Source organism: Xenopus laevis, chromosome 3S (assembly GCF_017654675.1).
Source record: "Xenopus laevis strain J_2021 chromosome 3S, Xenopus_laevis_v10.1, whole genome shotgun sequence".
Classification (NCBI taxonomy): domain Eukaryota; kingdom Metazoa; phylum Chordata; class Amphibia; order Anura; family Pipidae; genus Xenopus; species Xenopus laevis.
The window spans coordinates 23898872-23915328 of record NC_054376.1 but is presented as its reverse complement, the minus strand read 5'-3'; the positions used below and the strand labels follow the sequence as shown (position 1 = coordinate 23915328).

General features: G+C 37.3%; 1 protein-coding gene across 1 annotated transcript; it reads right to left on the bottom strand.

Annotated features, from left to right (window-relative positions):
• Positions 1–1344: 1344 nt before the first annotated feature.
• LOC108712705 (chromaffin granule amine transporter) lies at positions 1345–16024 on the bottom strand. Its single transcript, XM_041587744.1, is given in 9 exon segments — positions 1345–2658; positions 3398–3514; positions 5378–5561; positions 6791–6842; positions 6918–6998; positions 9489–9607; positions 14610–14742; positions 15081–15390; positions 15894–16024. Coding segments are annotated over 9 exon segments (1320 nt in total). The 5' UTR covers positions 16009–16024; the 3' UTR covers positions 1345–2449.
• Between the last annotated feature and the right edge of the window lie 433 nt (positions 16025–16457).

Here is a 16457-nt window from a genome sequence, read left to right as displayed (position 1 = left end):
GGTTGGGCCCTTCTTGGCCTTCAGGTATACCCGTGACGCGGATATTAATCCACCGCTGCCGGCCTTCCAAATCATCAGCCCTGGCTCTACACATCTTTAGCTGTTGTTGTAGATCACTGATGGAATGCGGAACATCTCTAGTAACATCCTCGATGTCGGAGATTCTCCTCTCCGCCTCCGCGGTCCGCTCACGCACCTTCTGAAGATCTTGGTGCAGGAGCGCCAAATCAGTTTTAACCTCCTCGATCCTGGTATCAATTTTCACCTCCACCGCAGTCCTAGATTCACGGATCGCAAGGAGGACTTCTTGCAGAGTCGGTTCCGGATCAGACTGGTCCGCACACTGACCTGGTGGAGGTTGTGAAGATGGCGGGTCCGTTCTGTGGAGTCGGGCGCCATCTTGATTCTGTAGCCTGACATATTTATCCATTTTAGACGCTGTTGTGTCGCTAGCTTTCTTGTGGCCCCCCATCTGCGACAGTACAGGTGGTGTTAGGTAGCCGATTATTAAATTTCGTGGCTGTGGAGCCCTCTGATCAGTCAGCACGGATCAATGACACCGGAGCTCAGCGGGAACACGTCTTACTACATTGGCGGTTAGGCCACGCCCCCCGAGCCCGAGCCTTGTTTGGCAGAAGAAGCCCATGAGAAGAAGCTACGCAATATGTTGGCGCTATATAAATACATGTTAATAAAAAAAATAAAATAATAATATGGGAACAGTGCAAAATGTATATCTTTATTAAAATATTAATACATTGTACCTTTCAAGCAGTTGGCCTTAATATATAAAACAGATATTTAGGGGGTTATTTACTAAACCTTGAATTTATTTGGTTGTATTTTTTGGGGCAAAAACTGGAATATTTTGTGAAAAAAAACCTTGATTTTTTCGAGATGCTGCAAAAAGACCGAATTCAATTATCCACCATCTCAGACCTGTCGAGGTCCTGTATAAGTCAGTGGGAGAGGCACAAATTTCAATTTGAAGATATCAGGGTTCTGCTGGGTTTAACCCAAAAATCTGAAAAATTTGGGGTTTTCGGGCAAAAAATTTAATATTAATAAATAAGGTCGCAACAGGCATTGAAGTTTGGTCATGTTTTTTTTTTCTTTTTTTTATAAAATGTGAAATAAATTCTGAGTTTAGTTAATAAACCCCTTAATGTCACATCAGTAAAATAAAACGTTTAGAGGCACATTTACTAAGGGTCGAATTTCAAAGTTAAAAAACTTTCGACCATCGAATTTGATACTTCGATAGTCGAAGTATTTTTTTCGATTGAAAAAAAGCCGTTTTTGATTGAAGTAAAAATCGTTCGATCGATTAAATTGCTCTATTCACACGATTCGAACGATTTTACAAAAAAATACTTCGACTACTCAAAACTTAGCCAATTAACGAAGTGTCGAAATTGAGGTTTTTTAAAGAGACAGTACTTCGATTTTCGAAGTCGAAGTTTTTTCAATTCTAATCTAATTTTGGCCTATTCGATGGTCGAAGTACCCAAAAATTACTTCGAAATTCAAAGTTTTTGAATTCGAAAATTCACTTTCGACCCTTAGTAAATGGGTCCCTTATTGTATAATCTTTAAAGCTAATGTGTTTACAGTGATTAAAGTACACAGGTTCATTTTGCCATAAAGACTACAGTAGAACATTGCCTCAGGCACCAGTATATTAGAAGCAGCAAATAACCACCCTGGGCAATTTAATAACTGATTTAACTCACTGTACCAGCATTACATCCCCATTGATCCTCTCCAGGTACAACAGAGGTAAGTGAGGGGTGAAGGCATTGGGGCTTGTGCCTCAGATCACCGCTAAAACACACATTGTTCATGGTTGTAGTAATGAGTTCAGCTGCATCTCAAAAACATCATATATTTATACATCAATTCCCCAGTTGTTGACAATATATTTACGTGGGGTAATGTTCAATCCAAAATGATATGATTTGCCACTTTTTTTTTATCATTCTCAATGTTTCAATAGCAACGGATCATGCATTTAGGGCAGATTCCCCTTGCAAAATCTATCCCACCTTATCCCTAACACTTGTCTGAAATCTGATCTGGCAGCCAAAACAATAGGGTGTTTTAGTGCATGAATATCCCATAATAACTACAAACTGGTAAAGATGGATATCTGTAAAATCATTATAAATGCACAGAAATGGTTCTAAATACAAGTAATACAGGTATCCTGTGTAACACATTAGAGTTGTTATAAGTCCTCAGTGGACAATGGATGTTCTATTATTTTTTTTTTTTTGCGCAAGTGGTACAACTGGTTTGCCTGGGGGTCCCTGAATATACACAGATTGCACATATATTACAGGATGTTTGTGACCTCCTGCTGACCGGATTCTAATCTGGTCCATAATGAATGTCCTACATGTGCCAGACCTGATCCTTAATAATTTAGCTAATGTTGCATTGTAAAAGTCTATTTAAGTTTGCCATTGTTTAAATAAGGCACAATCCTTTCATTTTGCTTAAAGAAGAATGAGGGGTGTTGTTGTTGGTCAGCAAGTTGTGCTTTTGTTATTCTTAGAGCCAGAGGCCAACTCTTTATCACAGGTTCAGGTGAGGAACATATCTGGGAAGATGTCATGAGTCTTCCTGCTCTCGCTTCTCCTCTTGGCTTAGTACTGTCTGAAAGACACAATATTCTGTAGCTTACAGCAGAGAAAAGCATCATTGTATGAAGCAGCTTTATTAAAGCTAGGAAACATTTGTTACCAATCTAGTAAAGAGTAATACAATCATCAGTGTTTAATTCACCTAAAATGGTCAGTTTATTTATTTGGTGCACTCTTATAGAGGATATACACAGTGTAGATAAAACAAAAATTAATTTGGCTCATATAAACCTTATTCCAAAAAAAATCATGCTGCTTATTCTTATAAACCACACATTGTTGCATAAAAAAACGCTTTTTAATCAATGCATTTTGTAAGAAGCAGCCGCCACTTGAAAATGTTGTGTAAAAGCAGTGATCAGCTATTGGTACTTTATACCCTTTTTTTATGCTGGGTTTTTACCCTCAAATTTATCTGGTATCTGAATTTTTTCAATTGAAATTAATGAGTTATGCAAAATCTAAAGTGGAAACGACACACACTTTACATTTAGTTGAAGCCACTTTTTACAAAGCGTTTTTAAAGTGTAAATCATTAGTGATGGGCGAATTTATTTGCCAGGCGCGAATTCACGCCAGCGAATAAATTTGCGAAACAGCCGCGAAAATTCAAAACGGAACGCTGGCATCAAAAATGAGACACCGGCGCCGCTTCGCAAATTCGCCCATCACTATAAATCATTGTAAAACATTTAACAAATAAGGCTCTACTATGAAAAAACCGAGTTGTTTCATCTTTGTCTCCTCTTTGCCAGGTGGGTTCTGCAATAGAAAGATAAGAGGGGCATAAGCAATGTTTATTATTCCCAGTATTATCATTAACCAGTTAAATCCAAGGGTGTTGGCAATGGCTCCTCCACTCAATGGGCCTAAGAAGTCAGAAAGTTACAAAATATAAGCCCAGAAAACGTGACCTGATACCATCATTTGTATAGTCAAATTTTGTAGACAGGTTATTATTATACGATAGTATTTATGATACAGATAAAGAGCATTCTGAACGTAATACAGCGGCCACAGTAATTTGCACCATAACACCACAAAAATTCAGATATTAGATATGCTATTGGGAATCAGATTTAAATTGTACCTCTCATATTTTCCCAAATATGTAGAAGCACTTTAGATTATATTTAAGAATATTGCTGTCCAAGTTTGTGCCCCATCGTTATTTTATAGCATTAGTTACATTTTGCTATGCAACATATGGTGCTTCTATTTCAGTAGTGTGAATTAATTTGTTGCTACCAATGATCTTATTCTGCATTAAACAAATAAATATTAACTATGCCCATTTTTTGAGCTAATAAATACACCCTTTCACCGAACAATAAGAAGGTGCTGCAGCATCTATCTTCTACTGTTTTATCAAAGCAAGGGCCAGATTCAATTCAGTGAGAAAAAGTTTATTGTGGTTTATCACATGAAAAGTCATGGACAAGATTCAATTCAGGAAGAGAAAACTTTTATCCAAATTTAGTTCATATTTTTTTTTCCATAGACTTTAATAGGTTTAATACGTTGATAAACCATGAAATATGTTTTTCTGAATTGAATTGCATCTCAAATTCAATCTCGTTCGTGAGTTTTCATGTGATAAAACCTTTTTCTCACTGAATTGAATCTGGCCCAAATGTCCATTCAATTAGCTGTTTTTACTCATGGGCCAAAAAAATAAGGCTGCCAAGATCAAAAGTTATTCAACATGTATGAAATGTATTTAAATCCTCTGCAACACTTCACACCACTTTGTCAGACATTAATTCGCAGAGTATACGCTAATTCATCAAAATGCAAAGATTCGTCTCGGCAGCTGAACGCTGGGGAAGTTTCACCAGCGAAACTTGATCAGTGCGAGCATTTCATAGTGGACTTTTGCTAGTGTTCATTTTTGCCTAGTGAAATTTTGTAAGTACACTTGTGTTTAGGTCAATTTGAATAGGGCGGGTACATATAGGTCATATATATATTTATTAATTTGTGATGGTGCAAATACTTGAAGTGGCCACTTATTATTACAAATGTCCAAGGAAGCAAAATAAAGACAAAAGAGATCATCCTAGACATGAGCCCACCCTAAAACCAATTTGGCATGACTTTCAAATGGTTAATAAAAATTAAAAAAATATATTTAACAGTCCTACTATAAAATATGAAAAAACGCCAGTGTTTTAAACTTTTTTTTTTTTACGACTTTTCTGCAGACAGGATATGAGGTCACTGACATAAGATTGAGGAGGATTTAGCTTCATCTTATCACTTCACCAGCTATAACCTGGCGAAGGAAACTCTGGTGAAATTTGCAATATCCCTGCGGATTGGATTTCTGGTGAATTTTCGCTAGTGATGGCCACTTCGCCCTTCAGTAAATTTGCCCCCTAATGTTTGGAAAAGTTATGCAGAAATAACTTTATTCCTGACCTTTCATTAAATCTACCCCAAACTGTTATACAATAAATTGTGTTGTTTATTAATATATCTTATGTTTGTCTTACAGGGTATTGACATATATTGTACAGTGGATATCTCTATTTCTATGTATGGTAAGACTGCTGAAACCAATACTCTGGTGTAAGAACCCATATTTATGTCTCCATCTCTAAGTTAAGAGTAGTACAAAATAAATGATACCTGTGAAAGTGTTTTCTAAATACATCCACCCCAATTCCACTGTGTATTTATTCATGTTTTATGAATCTTTTGTGATAACCCACGGCTGTATAGTAACATACCCACTGCATAACCAATACAAAGAGCGATATCAGAGATGGCGTAGATGCCTCCATAGTTAGAAGTGTGCCGTAAATCTACCAGATGTGCCATGAGGGGCATTACTGATGTTTCCAGCAATCCAAAGCCACCTCCAAGGAAGGCATCAGGTCCAATAAGTCCAAATATATCGTTTGCTAAAGGCATCTAGAAAAGAAAATGGTTAATCAGCATGACAAAAATAATAAAATACTCCATATAGTTATCTCTAAAACCATTTGTTGCATTCTAGGTTGTAACTGCAAAACGATGGCTGATGGTTACCTAAATGGCTTCTGAATGGTTGCATATGTAGACTTAAATTATTTCTAGCTGTTGGAAAATGTATTGATAAATAAGGGGAAATAACCTGTGCGGATTTGGTCATATTATATTTCAGAAAATAATGAGATAAATTATAATTTTAATTAATAGCCACCTTAAAGAAGACACAAACCCCTTGTTAAAAAAACCCTACCCCCTACTCCACCTAGACCACCCTCCCCCAAGCCTAGCTGCTGCCCCTAACTTTTTACCTACCTCTTGGTGCAGATTCAGGGATCGGAGTTCACGGCAGCCATCTTCTGGGTTTTTCGGAAATCTGACAATGAGCCATGCGTGGCGGCGCATGTGCAGTTGGAGCAATTTCCCAGTTTGCGACGACTGCACACGCGCCAAAATTGCCAGAAAGACATGAAGACCCGGAAAATGGCTGCCGTGAACTCCTATCATTGAATCTGCACCGAGGGGTAAGTAAAAAGTTAGGGGCATTTCCCCGGGGTAGCAGCTAGGCTGGGTGGGTGGGGAGGGAGGGGGGTCTATGTAGGGTAGGGTTTTTTTTTTTAATAAGGGGTTTGTTTCTCCTTTAAGGACCTCTGGGCTCAAGCAATCAGTTATAGAAAGTTTGAGTGAGTTCTTCAAGCTTTGTATAATCAATTACTTTGCCTTAGAGAAACAGGTTTTTCCACAAGCAGGTTTTTTAAGACATTACAAAGTTTGGCATGTTTTTATTTTTTTCCAAAACCAGATAATTTTTTATGTAAAATCTGAAGTAAACAATTATAGACCATGCATGTGTGCATGACTCGATAAATCAGGTCCTAATGTCTAGAACAAAAGAGTAGAATACTTGTATTGGTGACCCCCATATATATGCCCATGCACCCCAAAACATACAACGTAAGAAAGGGGAAGTTAACATGTCACTACTTTGCCATTCCCTCTTTCTAGGGTGGTCTGTGGGGGACATGCACTGTAATATCTGAAACTGAAAATAATTTCTCTTTACACAATGTAAGATTAATAAAGAAAGCTTCATCCAGTAGATGGGTATAAATAAAATATAAATATAAAGAAATGAATTCATATTACCATGTGCAATAAGCAATGGTACTTACACACATAACACTGATTCCTTGCATTATCATTCCAAGCATAATGCATAGCCACCTGCAATAGGGAAGAACTCATTGGATAAGATGACAAGTCGTAATGATGCAGCTCTTAAGCTTTAAAATAACTTACCTCCCAATTTTTTGTGCGAGCCCTGCAAAAGCATTCAGACAAATTATATATACGACCACGGATGGAATGAAAGACAGTCCTGTTAAAAATAGGAATACACAAATTCAATTCATACGCGTAAGAGAAGTCAGGCCTTGTTATTAAGATTATTTCTGTAAACATTCCTTGTCTCAGCAAAGAAAAACAACTTTTGGAATACATAACTTTATATTATTGCACATTGCCCGGCCATAATGTTTTATATATTATCATTACAATAACTTAGGGGCAAATTCAACAAGGGTCGAATATCGAGGGTTAATTAACCCTCAATATTCGACTGGGAATGAAAATCCTTCGACTTCAAATATCGAAGTCGAAGGATTTTGCGCAAATACTTAGATCGAACGATCGAAGGAATAATCGGTTGATCGAACGATTCGAAGGATTATCCTTCGACCAAAAAAACTTAGCCAAGCCTATGGGGACCTTCCCCATAGGCTAACATTGGGTTCGGTAGCTTTTAGGTGGCGAACTAGGGGGTCGAAGTTTTTTCTTAAAGAGACAGTACTTCGACTATCGAATGGTCGAATAGTCGAACGATTTTTAGTTTGAATCCTTCGATTCGAAGTCGAAGTCGTAGTCGAAGGTCGAGGTAGCCCATTTGATGGTCGAAGTAGCCAAAAAAAAACACTTCGAAATTCGAAGTATTTTTTCTTCTATTCCTTCACTTGAAGTTAATGAATTGGCCCCTTAGTGTGGTAATGCCTTTACACCGGTGATCCCCAACCAGTGGCTCCTAAGCAATATGTAACTTATCAACCGCTTGGATGTTGCTCTCAGTGGCCTCAAAGCAGGTGCATATTTTTCAATTCCTGGCTTGGAGGCAAGTTTTAGTTGCATAAAAACCCGAAGTATTACCAAACAGAGCCTCCTGTATGCTGCCAGTTCACATAGGGGCTACCAAATAGCCAATCACAGCCCTTATTTGGCACCCCCATGAACTATTTTCATGCTTGTGTTGCTCCCCATATCTTTTTACATATGAATGGGGCTCACAGGTAAAAAAAAAAAAAAAAGCAAGGTACAGAGTGCTGTAAGTGCAGTAAGTCAGAAGTCCACTTTTTGGCCCTGCATTTGCAACAGAAACAGTTTTTCTGTCTGCAGGTTTTTATTCTCTTTGATGGTAAAAGTGAATGGAGAATTCAGAGTGACAGAACTTGTAGGGAAACACTACACCCTCAGCCCAGTACTAGCTTACACCACATAAATAATGAAAGATGAATAATATTATTTCTCTGCAGTCTCCGTCGGACACAGGAACTATAGGGGTAAAGCTGCATCCCTCCAGGAGGCAGGACACTTACTTAACAAATGAAAAGAAGGGGCGTGCCAATAACCCTTGGCTTTACCCCCGGTACTTCCTCTACATACCTTACTCTTGTACCAAGAGTGTCCCCCTGTCGACTACAGAGAAATGGATTTAACTGTGGGTATATAAATCCAATTGTACATGACAAGACCAATTAGTGCAGGTATGTTTGTATCAAAATATTCAGAATACTGTTGATAGAAAATAAAATTCTGTGTATGCAGATTCCCTTGGGAGCTCCTCTGACCTGGATGGATTATCTTCTCAAGTTAGCCCTGGCCTTGACTGCAGAGCTGTAATTGCAGTTCATTGTTTTTCTGTGCTGTGAAATGATATCTCTATGCTCTCCCATTGGTAATGTCCTTTACGTCCGTAAGTTCTTATGTAATACTTTCTCAAGTTTATAGACTTTGACTTAGTGTTCTGACTCTTTATGAGTTCAGAATCCACTGAGCCTGTGTCAAATAAAGTATCTTTTATTACCTTAAGTGGTCTCCAGTAAGTGAATTTTGATGACACTGTTAAAGGAATGGTGACACCAAAAAAATAAAATTGTATAATGTACCGACGTGTTGCACTATTATAACTGGTGTGTTTGCATTAGAAACACAACTATAGTTTATATAAATAAGCTGCTGTGTAGCCATGGGGGCAGCCATTCAAAGCTGGAAAAGGAGAAAGGATACACAGCAGATAACAGATAAGATCTGTAGTATACAATAGGATTTTTCAGAACTTATCTGTTATCGATTGTGTATCCTGTGCTTGAATGGCTGCCACCATGGCTACACAGCAGCTTGTTTATATAAACTATAGTAGAGTTTCTGAAGCAAGTACACTGGTTTTACTTGTGCAGGACAACACTACATTATGTTGACATTCATTTAGAATACTTTCCTTTTTTGGTGTTACTGTTCCTTCAATAGTGTTCTATATATGGCAGTCAGCTATAGAGTATGCAATTGAAAATACAGATATTTTCGAAAAGGGTGATGGATATTATTTCCTGCTATACTGCATGAAGGAAAAGTTCTGTCTTTTAAGTATTTCATGTTGAGTACAATTTAATAGAAAAATAATCATCTGCCCTTGCCAATATATGAATGAACATGCATATGGATGCAACTTTGCAACTAAAATGAATAAAGGTAAGGGAAAGCTATTAATATAATCCTTTAAAAAGGGGGAGGTCTATGTTAAGAAGTGAAACTTTTTATCATAAAGCATATTGCTATGCCATGGTTTGCATCATTCTAATGGGTACAGTTGGTTCCAGCATGCCAAAGGTAAGATTAGCAATACAGAGACCCCCTAAGAAAGAAAAACAAAAGGGCCTCAGCTCAAATTATGTAATAGGATAATAATAAGAGACATCATTCAATACTGAGCAAGTGTTTTGAGAGTTGCTATGAAAATATGGAAATACATATATAGAGAGAGAGAGAGAGAGAGAGAGAGAGAGAGAGAGAGAGAGAGAGAGAGAGAGAGTTTAAACCCTTTTCTCCTCAATATTTAATTGAAGAGTATATGTCTATTTACACCTTTTCAGTGTGACCATTCAACATATCATTATCTTGTTTTTAGACTTAATCAACTGCCTCCACTCTCTGAAATCAGCTGACATAGACATAATTAAACCCCTCTGAAAAGCAGAAGTCCATTATGTATGTCTTTGCACTCATAACATAGGAGAAAGACATTTTGTTTTAGGAGACTACCAATAGAAAGCATTCCATTCAGTGGCATGACTAGATGTTACTGGGCCACACAGCAAATTAATTTTAGGGCCCCCAACATATACAGAGGTTGACCCGTTTTACCAATATATATATATCTTGAAAGTGCTCATTAATCAGGGCCTCCTGGGTCCTTTTATACTTCCTTGGCCCCCCTACAGACTTTGGGTCTGCTTCCTCTATATTCTTCCTCTGATTCCATTGAAAAACTGCAATATTATGAATACTGTATATAGCAATTACTCTCTTTTTGTGAAAGTTAAACCTATTTTCTGTCTGTGACTAGAAAATTGATTAACTACATTCTCTTCCATCCACATTTGCTTGCAAGAATCAGGATGTTGGAAAGGAAAACTAGTTTTAGTATTTGACCTGTTTAGCTCAAGAAATTCCAAAACACACTCATACACAAATCTTTACTGGAGATACTTGTTCTCACCTGCAGTCACCATAATGTAAGCTTTTTGTAGGGTGTGGGTGGAATAGCATGTGAAAAGAAAGAGGGTTACAAAATCCAAAATCCAATTTCTAATGAGTATTTTACTTTAAAAAGTCAGACCAAACTAGAATCCCCGATTGGACCTTGTTTATTAGTAAAAAAGCATAATTTAATCAGATTGGGGACAATTGTAAGATTTTTTCTGAGTTTTTTCCAGAACCTGTAGATTTTTTGGGCTTTTTCCAAAAATGCCCAAATTTTCGGGCTAATTCCAGAGCAGACCACAGAAAATTCAGGATAGGATAGGGTCCTCTCCAATTGAATTATATAAAACCTTGGTAGGTGTGAAATGCTGGATTTTCAGATTCAGACTTTTTTCATCTTCAGGGTATAATAAATCTCGAAAAATGTAAGTTTTTTTCCCACTAAAAATTCGAATGTTATAGGACAAAAAGCTTGACATTTTCGAGTTTTTGGCATTTGGACTTAACTTAATAACCCCCTTAATCATAAGTGCAGATACTTACTGTTGGGGATAATTTTGTAGGCCGAAGTATGCAAAGTTGGAGTGCTAAGGACAAAAAGAAAAGGTAATGAATGACATTAAGGGGCAGATTTATTAAGGGTAGAATAGTAAATTCAAATTTTCAAATAGTTTTTTTTTTGGTCAAAACTCACAAATTAGGAGTTAGGAATAATGCAAACTCGATTAGAATTTATCAAACCTTTACCCTGGGAATAATTCAAATTCGACTATTTGCCATCTAAAACCTGCCAAGTTTTGTATAAGTCAATGGGAGAGGTCCAGTGACCCATTTGAAGATGTTAATAGCCTTCCTGACTTTCTAGTTTTTTAAGAGAAAAAACTCAATTCAAATTTAGTCGAATTCGAATTGAATTCGTTTCGAGTTTTTGATTTAGTGAAATTGGTTCGAGTTTTAGACGTTTGAATTTTTTTTAAATAACCTCCCAATCGAATTTGGAGTGTATTCAATTTTATTAGAATAAAAAAAAACTTGTATGAATTCGAAATTCGACCTTTGATAAATGAACCTCCCTGATTACTTGATATGCATCACAAAGAAATAGGTAATACTATTTCTAAAACAGATGGTCATCACTGCCATAGGAAGTTACTAGAGGACCAATACAAAAGAAGCAGTAAGTGTGAACTTTAGAATACTATTTTGCCCTGCACTTTTATAAGAGGATGTGGGCAACAAGCTCTGGCTGTACCACTAAAAAATTCACCATTTTAAAAAATTATTAATCAGGTTATTGGGTGTATTATTTTGTAATTACTCAAACTAACACATAGGGGAACAAAGAGAATGGAAAGCGTATACAGGCAGTTCACATGCTATCAGTAATTAGTTAGTCCAAATGCATATTGCAAGATAGTCTCAAGCCACATAACACTAAAAGTTAACTCGGTTAATTAGAAGGTCACTCATAATCCAAAAAACTCTGCTGAAGTAGTGTGATGGGTTAATTACCAGAACCTGCTGCTATATTTGGAATAAACTGAATAGACTGAAGAACTCTAAAGCTTGTGGCACATGTTTTTTTCTCAGTTAATACATAGGGACAAATTGCCTTGTCAGTGGGAATCACATGAAAGTATAAGTATGGGATCCATTATTCCCATTTTTACTTACTTTAATTTAAAAGAAACATATCTCCAATATACTTTAATTAAAAAATGTGTACCATTTTTATAAGAAACCTGACTGTAAGCAGTGAAATTCCCTTTATTTACTGCTGTGAATAGGAATTGTCAGACGGTCCCTACCTGCTCTGCAGGGAAAAAAAATCATACTTATGATCAGCAGGGAGAGCCCCCGCCTTACTTCCCAGCCATGCAGAACTCAAGCAGCTTTGTTTGTTTCCCTGTAGAGCAGTCGGCTACTGTGCAGAGATTTGTATTGGATTTTATTTTTGCTTTTACATCCCCTTTACTGTTTCCAACTCCAGCTGCAGGGACAAAGATCATGGAGCCAGATTTAAACAGATAAACTGGGATTCTATTTGGAGGATTATTTTGCTGCAGACACTGGTTCTGCAGAGTTGGAGAAAGTTTGTATTAAACAATACGAAAACTATAAAATCTACATTGTTACATGACAACATAGGACCCAGTGCAGTCTGCCTATTATTTTGCTGCAGCCACTGGTTCTGCAGAGTTGGAAAAAGTAACTATAAAAAATCCACATTAGATTACAAGACAACAATCAGAACAATGCAGAATAGGCAGACTGCACTGGGTCCTGTGTTGTTATGTAATCTAATGTGAATTTTATAGTTTTTGTATTGTTTAATACAAACTTTCTCCAGCTCTGCAGAACCAGTGACTGCAGCAAAATAATCCTCCAAATAGAATCCCTGTTTATCTGCTTAAATATGCTCCATGATCTTTGTCCCTGCAGCTGGAGAAAAAGTAAAGTGGATGTAAAGGCAAAAATAAAATCCAATACAAATCTCTACTCAGTCGCCGACTGCTCTACAGGGAAACAAACAAAGCTGCTTGAGTTCTGCATGACTGGGAAGTAAGGCAGGTATGATTGTTTCCCTGCAGAGCAGTTAGGGACCATCTGACAATTCACAGCAGTAAATGAAGGGAGGATTTCACTGCATACAGTCAGGTTTCTTATAAAAACAGTACACATGTTTTAATTAAAGTATATTGGAGATAGATACATGCCCTTTAAGACTTTTTCACCCAGGAAGGCACGGTATGAAACCATGACTAACATCTGTGCTGGCAGTTTCATGTGATTCTTAGTGATGGGCGACTCTGACCTGTTCCGCTTCACCGGATTTGCCAAAGTGCATTGAAGTCTATGGGAAATCATTTTTTTTTCACCCATTAGAGTTTATGGAGCAAATTCACTAAAGGGCAATTTTCGCCAGCGACCGCTTCTCCCAACTCTGTGTCACTTTGCCAGGTGCAAATTTATTACCACTACGCTAATTCCCTAAAGTGCAAAGTTGCGTCTCAGCAGCCGTATGCTGGCAAATTTTTGATGTCTTTGAAAGAACTTGGAAGACACAACACTCCAAAATGATTAGTTGTGCCATTACTCTAAGAAACAAAGAACACAAAATGATATTACAAATCACTTAAATGTAAGGTCATGCACCTGGGATGTAAAAATATCCAAGCCACTTATACCCTTAATGGGACTGCACTAGGCAAATCCATTATGGAAAAGGACCTTGGAGTCCTTGTAGATGATAAACTTGGCTGTAGCAAGCAATGCCAGTCAGCAGCATCAAGGGCAAATAAGGTATTGAGCTGTATTAAAAGGGGAATAGAGTCACGGGAGGAGGGGGTCATTCTTCCACTGTATAGAGCACTTGTAAGGCCCCATCTAGAATATGCCGTACAGTTTTGGTCTCCATCACTCAAACAGGACATTATTGTATTAGAGAGGGTACAGAGAAGGGCAACTAAGCTGGTAAAAGGTATTGAAAATCTTAGCTATGAGGAAAGACTGGCCAAATTGGGGATGTTCACGCTGGAGAAGAGGAGCTTAAGGGGTGATATGATAACTATGTATAAATATATAAGGGGATCATATAATAATCTCTCTAATGCTTTATTTACCAGTAGGTCTTTCCAGCTGACACAAGGTCACCCATTCCGATTAGAAGAAAAGAGGTTCTGCCTAAATATTCGGAAGGGGTTTTTTACAGTGAGAGCTGTGAAGATGTGGAATTCTCTCCCTGAATCAGTTGTACTGGCTGATACATTAGATAGCTTTAAGAAGGGGTTGGATAGCTTTTTAGCAAGTGAGGGAATACAGGGTTATGGGAAATAGCTCATAGTACAAGTTGATCCAGGGACTAGTCCGATTGCCATTTTGGAATCAGGAAGGAATTTTTCCTCCTCTGAGGCAAATTGGAGAGGCTTCAGATGGGTTTTTTTTTTTTGCCTTCCTCTGGATCAACTGGCAGATAGGTAGTTAATAAAAAAAAAAAAGGTTGAACTCGATGGACATGTGTCTTTTTTCAACCTTACTTACTATGTTACTATGTTACGGCGTTGTAACTCCAAACAGCCAATGTAGCAGTAATTATAGATCAGCATATGGCGACTCTAAGTGATCCTTGAGTTTAGAAGATGTCTTGATTTTGGGATGTGAATATTCACTAAACACTCATACATGAAAACTTGAATATTTGGGATCAATTATATTTGAGATTTGGGGTTCAAAGGTGACGATGAGAACATACTTACTAAGACAGGAGAAGAACACAATGATAAAGCCACAAAACAATGGGGCATCATATCCAGCTCTGAAGGGGTGAAAAGTAGAAGTAAATGAAGGAAGTAATTTAAAGTTTTCATATAATCACTAGTGATGGGTGAATTTATTCGACAGGCGCAAATTTGCGGCAAATTCCTGTGTTTAGCCGCAGACAAATAAATTCGCAAATTTGCCGCTAAAATTTGCCGGCGACAATTTAACGGATTCCCATTCACTTTAATGGGTGGCAGCATCAAATTTTTTGCCCGTTTCGCGAAAAACTGGACAAATTCGCCCATCACTCATAATCACATAGGATGCATAAAAAGTATGAATTACACGCATGCAGTCTTCGAAATTGAGCTAATTCTAATGACATGGATTTACCTATTGATGAGCTTAACCACTATGGGGTTTGTCAGAAGCTGCATTATGGCTTTGATTGACAGAAGAAAACCCACTCGCAAATTTTGATTATTTAAATATTCCTTCCCCTTATAACAATGCCTTTTAACTGTAGGACTCTCAGTGCTGTTAATGATCTGGTCATGGTAGAGTTCTTTACTTGAATTTTCAAAGAGTGAAAGATCTGGAAGGAGAGCATAGCTGGCAACATGATAAGAACCAGAGGAGTTCTGAAATGTTGTGTTTCCTTTTCTATACTCAATGTCATAGAGAATAGCTGGAGCAATTGGAGCTGCAAGAGAAATAAAATTTAGTATGTGATTAGTGTAAACACGTATACTTCATTCTAACATTGATTCTAATTATGTCTTCTATATCATAATTTGTTTGACTCTCAAGATTGTGCAAAGTGCAAGATATTGGTTCAACCGATCCTATCGCATGGCAATCCTATATTTTTCTCTGAATCCCAGTAAAATCCTGCATTTGGGTGAACCTTTCACCTACAGTATAAGGTGCACTTTTGAATACATTAAACATTGTCTGTACAAACAGCACTTGAGGAGCTTAGTACTTACTAATCAAGGCTGATGGTAGGTACAGGGCTGAAGTGTGCTTCAGCATTCACCTTGCACACTATAAACCATATACAAGCATGGTGGCCTAATGAGGGGAAATTCTACCCACATTTTATCCTTTAGTGCTAGGCCATTATGTAATAAATGACTCCTTATATAAAGGTGCTTTATGCAGAGTTACAAGCTGTTAACATATTTAAAACACATGGAAACATACCTACAACAGTGAATAGAATGCAATCCACAACCAAAGCCACTGTAATCACAAACAAAATCAACCACCGGGAGTTGGACTTTTCCTTCAGGCACTGACATGAGGAACATCCTCCCATAGTGTTGTAATAATGGCTACTCCTAAAATAAACAGACTTATTAACTGAATGTACAGCCAAACATATAAACATGGTACATCAACAAATGGTAAACTAATTTAATACATTTCTACAGAGTACCTCCGAAGTTATTTATTTGGTTTGAACAAATGAGGACTTGCTTTAATTTGCTAATGACCTTTCATACAACTGATAAGCTCCCTTTGCATTATAATAAGAACTGCATTCATTTTTTGTTACACTACACTAACCTTATATAACCTTCACTAAACATATAAAAACATATATAAATATGTTACTCTAGCAGAAATCAACTAAAACACCTTTAGTTTTCCTTGTGAGGTGAACAGTTAGGGGCACATTTACTAAGCTCGAGTGAAGGATTAGAATGAAAAAAATATTTTCGAAATAATTTTTTGAGTACTTTGACCATCGAATATGCTACTACG